Source organism: Lissotriton helveticus, chromosome 12 (assembly GCF_964261635.1).
Source record: "Lissotriton helveticus chromosome 12, aLisHel1.1, whole genome shotgun sequence".
Lineage (NCBI taxonomy): Eukaryota > Metazoa > Chordata > Amphibia > Caudata > Salamandridae > Lissotriton > Lissotriton helveticus.
In genome coordinates this window covers 845,034,998-845,042,577 of record NC_136073.1, presented here as the reverse complement: position 1 = coordinate 845,042,577, position 7,580 = coordinate 845,034,998, and the positions used below count along the sequence as shown (strand labels likewise).

General features: G+C 40.6%; 1 protein-coding gene across 2 annotated transcripts; it reads right to left on the bottom strand.

Annotated features, from left to right (window-relative positions):
* Positions 1-394: 394 nt before the first annotated feature.
* Positions 395-5,571, bottom strand: LOC144797794 (uncharacterized). 2 transcript variants are annotated; one of them, XM_078668575.1, is made up of 2 exons: positions 1,223-5,571; positions 395-859 (listed from the first exon to the last, which is right to left on the bottom strand). In XM_078668575.1, the coding sequence occupies exon 1, from the start codon at positions 4,806-4,808 to the stop codon at positions 3,024-3,026; it is 1,785 nt and encodes a 594-aa protein (XP_078524701.1). In that variant the 5' UTR covers positions 4,809-5,571; the 3' UTR covers positions 395-859; positions 1,223-3,023. The 2 variants fall into 2 exon arrangements, with proteins under 2 accessions (XP_078524701.1, XP_078524702.1); XM_078668576.1 differs by having other exon boundaries at positions 395-1,482; positions 1,565-5,571.
* Between the last annotated feature and the right edge of the window lie 2,009 nt (positions 5,572-7,580).

Below are 7,580 nucleotides of genomic sequence, written 5' to 3'. Positions count from 1 at the left end.
CCCAGGTGCATGTCAGGATACTGCAGCACCTACGTGCCATTGTAAACCACGATGGTGCTTATCCGGTGGCGTGTCATTTCAACAGCAGACACAACAGGGATCTGTTGTGTCTTACATACTTTGTCATTGACGCTGTTGCTCCACTAAGACGCGGTGGTGACCGCGACAAATTATTACGCCGACTGGAAACGCGGTACATTATCAAGCTCGTAAGTCAAGAGGAAATCCCTGGGGGATGCTCGTTTCTGCTTTCACATCACTTCATGCACACATAATTAGAATCTGTGTAGCCAAATGACCGTGCTTAAAAAATTTTATTTCAATTTCCACAACCAGATTGGATCGTTTACAATCTATATTTTAATAAAAACATGTACAAAAATATACAAACACATCGATATCACATTTAAAAATTTCAGCACATTTCTGTTGTAAAAAACACCAATGAACAGACATTAGATCACAATATTTTCATCACAGTCAAAAAGATTTTTCAAAAATTCAAAGATTAAAAAATATAACGCAAAACACATAGGAACATATATATACAACTCATACATAAAAATGAAAAGAGAATTAGACCTAATAATGTGTACCCCCTAGTTTAGATGTGGCTACCGAATCTATTTGCCACTGTTTATTGTTGGATCCAAAGGCTTGCCAGACTATATCATCAATGAGACCAACAGTAACAGTAAGTCCTGTACATCAGTTGTTCACTGGGCCCTAGTTGGATTCTCAGTATTTACAGAAAATGCGTCGACGCGTTTCGGTGCAGCACAAATGATATAGTAGCACCTTCTTCAGGACTTCTTACATCGGGGTTTCTTACTGGACAAAATGGTGACAAGCACCCTCTCTGCAAATATATGAGGAGAAAGACAGGGTATCATTGACTATAGTGAATGTCATCCATTTCTCATGCATCCGGATTTATAGTGTTACAATTGTCACTGTGTACGTGAGATATCTCTCACATCCTTTCTATTGCTGACATTGTTATTGAAATACAGATGTAATGGACAATCGATAATAACTCATTGTGCAAATTTCGACCTATGTTTAGTTAGTTCTACATTACACGTCTAATTTCCATTTCGCCCATAGGGGTCTTAATGGGCCCTCCGAATCCAATTCGATGTGGAAATTACCGAAGGGTCAAGTTTTGAGACTCATACATAACATTCTCATTCCATTCTCAACAGTTGTAAATCACTCTTACCCCATCTATGTTGAGGGAGGTCCAATTATAGGCATCCGTGAGGTTATTCTAGACGTCTTCACTGTTACGTCTCAGGATCCTCCGGGGAATTGTCTGGGGGCAGAAATGGATATGCGTCTATATGCTAGTCTAGTGGTATCTAGTCTCAGCAGCAGGGTTTTTACTCGTTATGATAATTACCTCTATTATCTGAGCAGGGATACTTCTATCAGATTCGCTTTTTCTATGCTTGTGCTGTATTAGACAGGTTTGCTAAGTATCTATAAGGGAAAAAAGCGTATAGGTTTGTAACTGTCCTCTGTAGAGGAAGGAACTGCGTTATCACGTCTTGCACTTGCTTACCTTATACACGTTTAAAACTCTCATTGGACGGGCATAACGTTCGTACTCTCCTTAGGGAAACTGGATATGTTCTATTAGAATAAATAAATACAGAGATACATGTTGGTAATAATATCAATCTATCTTCTCCGCATTCTTTCTCTTGTTCTAGCTTCGCGGAAATTACGCGTTAGCTCATTCCTCACTTTTAGGTTTTCTGGAGTCTCAAGTGTTTAGGTCTGATTATTTATGTTTTACCGCCCCTTCCTTCCTTCTTTTTAAATAGGCAGACTTCTTTTATCGTTATTTATCAGCAAGGTTACTGTCTATTACCTTCGCCCCCATGTGCAGTTATTCAGTGGACGGTAGGGGAGGCTAGGAGCTAGTATTTAAAAACAGCACAGTGTGACCTCTCACTCGAGCGCACCAGCTGCGGAGCCACGTTTAGCTTTACATGGGTTAAAGTACAGCGTTTCCCCGTTATATTGAGGACCGTGCATTGAGAAACCTCGCTCCAGCGTACTAACTATGGAGCCTGGTTTAGTTTAACATAGGCTTCAAGTACAGCGATTCCCCATTTATCATTACCTAATTTAAGACTGACTACCCCGGGGGACCTCGCTTACCTCGTATTTGGTCGAGCCGCGTCTCTGCCTCGTCCCAGCACTCTCTAAAGTGTAGCGGGCGGAGACCTCTTTTTTATACTGAGGCACCACTCGGGTGGATTGATTACACCTGGGGCGCCTCGGCCTGATGTCAGAACCGAATAGTCTGTGACGGATGGCGCCATCTTGGAATGGAGTGGTCGTCACGGTTTTACATACACAGAGTCGACCGGCCAACTAAGATATTACCTCGTCCACTTCGTTATGTTGCAAGGATTAATTACAACCTTAGTGGGGACAATACCAGCTGATTCTTTTTATTGTCGCGATCTTTTTTATATTTATTTATTTTGTTTGACCTCCGACGTGGATGTATGTTTTATTATGCGTGCGCTTTAAGTTTATGCACGACGGGTCTCCTATGCCCTCTCTAATGACACATGTTCTTTGGATCGTTTGGCAAACTGGTTTGTTTGGTTGCTTGCTCATGACCTACGGATTTCAGGTTTCACACTCCTTCTATGGTTTGATGGTAGGATGCACCTCCCGTTTATTGTTTATCACCTATCTATCCCCTACCCGTGAAACACTATTGGTATCTGTTATAGGAAAAATTATATATTTGGGCAAGAGAGATCTTCTCAAGCATGTATGTTTAACCAACTCATTTTACCCCTTATGTGGCAACATTATACTTGTATGTCTTTTTGTTAGACTCTGTTACTCTATCCTACGCTCCAATTTAATATATTCCGCATTCTGGTGGTATATGTACCACCTGAAGACGGGATATCCTTATCAGTTGCCTCTCTTTTCTGAGTTATCTGGTGAGTCTACCCTGTTGTATCTGCTGTGCCTGCCTCTATTGTGTTCGATCAGATCAGTGCTTCCCACTCCTCTCTAGAATTAAGGCCTCTTCTGATCGTGTTAAATTTAACCATATACCACTGCTCTTGTTGTTTCCTTCTGATTGTACTGTTGCCTTGTCTGGTCTGTTCCTTTATTCTCTCCAGAATGACCCATCTTAGATCTTTTTCGCTATGTCCCTGCTCTATCCAGTGGTTGACTAATGGCGCATTTTCTTTGCTGTTTTTTATAGCGGACTTGTGTTCTCCTACCCTTAGTCTCATTTCTCTACCTGTCTCTCCTATATATGCTTGGTCGCAGGGGCACAGGATCATATATATTACATTTTTCGTTCTACAGTTGTTCAGGGTGGTAATTTCGTGTGAAACACCGTTGTGTTCCACCTTCTTTGTAACCATGCATAGGTCACATATACAACAGTTACCACACTTGTGGTTCCCTACTGCTTTAGTTCCACTTAGGGTGGTCTGATTTTCTACTTGGTCCTCCCTGTAGGTGTGTACCAGGGTGGACCTCAGATTTTTATTCTTTCTGTATGCATATAGTGGTCGTTCAAGTGTGGTAATATCTGGTCCATTGTTCACGATTTTCCAATTACGGTTTATAATGTTCTTGACCTGGTTTGCTATGGCTGAATACTGGCTGACCATTACTATTTTGTCCTGGGTTTTCTTTTTCTCTTTCTTTGAAAGTAGGCAGTCTCTGTCATAGAAGCGGGCTCGTTTCAGAGAATGTTCGATTAGTTTTTTTGGGTAGCCCCTTTCTCTGAATTTCGTTTTCATTTCTTGCGCATGTCTGTAGAAGTCCTCCAGATCAGTGCAGTTCCTTCTAAGCCGAAGAAATTCCCCAAAGGGGATTGAGTCTTTTTGACTCTTAAGGTGATAACTATTGTAGTGCAAAATGGTATTGCGGTCTGATTCCTTCTTATACAGTTCTACTTTCAGATGTTTCTCTTGGCTCTTAATACAGATATCTAGGAAGTTGACGTTAGAGCTACTATACGCCGCTGTGAACTTAAGGTTTGGGTCTCCTAGATTTAGCCAAGACAGGAATTCAAGGAGGGACTCTGTGGTACCCTGCCAGATAAAAAATATATCGTCTATGAAGCGTGCCCAGTTCCGGATGTTTTCATAGTATGGGCTCACTTCGTTGTATATATGTTTATTCTCGAATAGACTCACATATATGCATGCCAGACTCGGCGCACATGTTGCGCCCATGCTGGTCCCCTTCTTCTGAATGTACAAGTCTTTCTTAAACAGGAAGATGTTGTTGAGGAGGACCATTGCAACGCATTTCACGATAAACTCCTTGTTGCCCCCTACGACGTTTGTTCCTTCTAGAAGACTCTCAACTGCTTTGATTGTATCGTTCTGGGGTATATTGGTGTAGAGTGACTCTACATCGAGAGTCACCATGAGTTCACTAGATTCATCGAAATGCATTCCTTCTACTTTGGCTATCATGTCTGCAGTATCGCGGATATATGATTTTTGTTGTTCCACCAGAGGTTTGAGGAACCTGTCCGCGTACTGACTCAATGGTTCTAGCAGTGAGTCGATTGATGCTACTATCGGTCTTAGGGGGGGATTCTCGAGGCTCTTGTGGACTTTCGGTAGTCCGTAAAAGGCCGGGGTTTTTGGATTCGTATTGCTGAGGAACTTCCACTCATCTTCAGTTATGTCTCCTTTCTCTAGAGTCTTAAGTAGCAGTGTTTCTACATCCTTTCTCAATTGGTTTAGTCTAGTCTGCGATACTCTCGAATAATGTAATTCATTAGACAGCAAGGCCATCACTCTTCGATCATAGTCGGCTGTATCGAGAACTACTACTCCCCCCCCTTATCCGCAGGTTTTATGGTTATACTTTTGTCCTGGGAAAGGGAGTTAATCGCATTGCGTTGTTCTCTAGTGATGTTATGTTCCTGGAAGTGTTGTTTTTCCACTAGTTCGCCTATCTCTAACTTTACAACAGATTCGAAGATTTCTAGATTTTTGTCAACCATCCCTAGGTTTGGGGTGAATGTGGACTTGGTTCTTAAACCTCTCGAGATATATTATCAAGCTCGACAGCAAACAACCCAATGGGTTGAACGCGACTGAGGATATGTACAACTTTTTGTAGAAATGTTGATCAAGCGCACACACTCTGTAATGGGTACATGCAACATAAGATAGGTTTCTGCTGCTATATCATCAAATACAGAGTGTTGAAATATATACGTTTTGAACATTATGTAATCCACAATAATGCACCCATTTTAGGTGATCTGCAGTCCGATTTTTGTTTCTGAATTGGCTGTTCAGGTTTTCTGAACAAGGCAGTCTTTTAAATAATCATTGGTTTAAAAGAAATTTCTTGAGGTGGTTCATTTACACTGTGAATATAGTTGAGCACTTTTTTTCACTTTTTGTACATATAATTTTTTTTTGTAAATAGTCCTCAAATATTTATGTGATATAAAGTTTGCTATGTATAAATTTTAAATAAATATATAGGACTGTAGCTCAACATCATGGTTATACACTGAGGTGCATCTTGGTGATATATTTTCCTTTTTTCACAAGTTCTGCCAAGCTCTGTATCAATTTTCAACGGTACTGTGATCAAATTCAACACTAAAACCTGTATTTAACGCCTTATATATTTTTTGATTGTTCTATTTTTGATTGTAACTGATTTAGTTGTAAATTATGCATTTAAGCATATCATTTGAATAATCGTTTTATGGACAATCTTTTATGCATTTGTGCAGTTAAGACATGCAAGTTTTTTAAAGTATTTGTACAGCAATATACAAAAATTTGCAAGAATTGGTATTGAACATGATGAAATTAACATCAGGTATTAATTTTTGATACGCGGTTTTAAATGTGTTCAATGCAACTACAGCTGGCAATGTTAAATATGTACTGTGGCTTTAAATTGTTCAACACAGGCTGTAGGCTGAACTATGTGATGCACGTGTGGTAGGTGTGGCCCGTAGGTGGGGTCAGAACTGCAAACATAAAAGAAAACTCCAAATAAGAAATGTGGTGTGTGAACAAGAGTACTTCAGTACTCGAAACGTTACATTTTTGAAAGGCTTGTGAATAAATACAACTTGCCTGGATATCGTGGGGTCTGCCTCTTTTTTCGCCGCTTGTGTGTGGAGGTTTGAAGATTACGTGATATATATATATATATATATATATATATATTAATGGTCAAACTCCACCTCCTGTGAAGCACTCGCGGGCAGGTGCGGTATGCGGTCGTGGAATCCGCAAATTATTATCGAGAGAGTCATTTAACTCTTGGATCACATTACAGCACCCAGTACATACACTAGGGCACTGGCCTGTGATTTCCTTGACAACCTGAGGGGGCCTGACCCCGTCAGTGGGTACTCATTAATGTGTGGGAGGGGATGGATGCATGCAACTCTGCACATGCCCACATGGGCTTAATCCCACTCCCTCTTTGAGTTACTATGATCAACCCCACAACAGGACACATGTCCTGCACAGCGCACCTATACAGACAGGGGTGCATGTTATGGGACTGGGAATTCTTCACGCTGCAGTGTCAGCTAGAGTCATACCGCACTTGCGATTATGTCTCAATCTGACTCGATTTACGTGTTTGTTTATATTGCACTTTGCATGACGAATGTTTATTTTTGCTGACATGTTGCATTTATAACATTATTTCAGTTTCGAGTGACCATTCCATCATGACTGCCATGTAACTCGTTACACCACTTCCTGTATAACGTGCCCATGTGATGTTATTTAAGCCAATCATTTGTTTCTGCACTTTACATGTGACCAAGACTACGGCTGTAGTCGAAATGCGTCGTGTAAATTAAACGCTTTTGCAAGTTACTTTGTCCCGGATGCTTTTCGTCCTGAGAGCGCACATACTTTGGACCCTTTTAGGATATATATATATATATATATATATATATATATATATATATATACATATCCATTTGAGGATTGATTAGTGGCACCACAGTTCCCACAATGCATCTGGGCGCAACATAGTTACATTTGAACTGTGGTCACGCAATGCACTTCCTCCCGTCATTGCCTCTGAGGAAGAAGACTACGGACTTCGAAACGCGTCAGGCTATAATTTTGACGAGAGACTGCCTAAGTTACTGCTGGAGTGACAACGATCCATACCCAATAAATGAGGTTGTTTTTTACGCCGCTGCTTGAGTGCCGCTTGTTTTTGGACAAACTAGGAGCGGTAATATATATATATATATATGTATGTATATATATTTTGCGCACTCCGTTGGCATCAAATTCCTCTCCGCCACATACGGACAAGGACTACAGGTTAGGTGCTATGTTTTTGTTTTATTTAGATGCCTCCATAACGCGTTTCAGATCCTCAAGAGCCTTGATCAAATGACATGGTTGGAGTGCAATTTTGTTTATAAAGTGACACAGTGCATGGTGAATAGTGCAAAGGTGAAAGCAGGTATGCACATGGAAGAAATACTTTCAAAGTAGTTTATATTGTGTAAATACCAATTGGTGGCATAATACATTTGTTGCTCTTGGCTTAGTAAA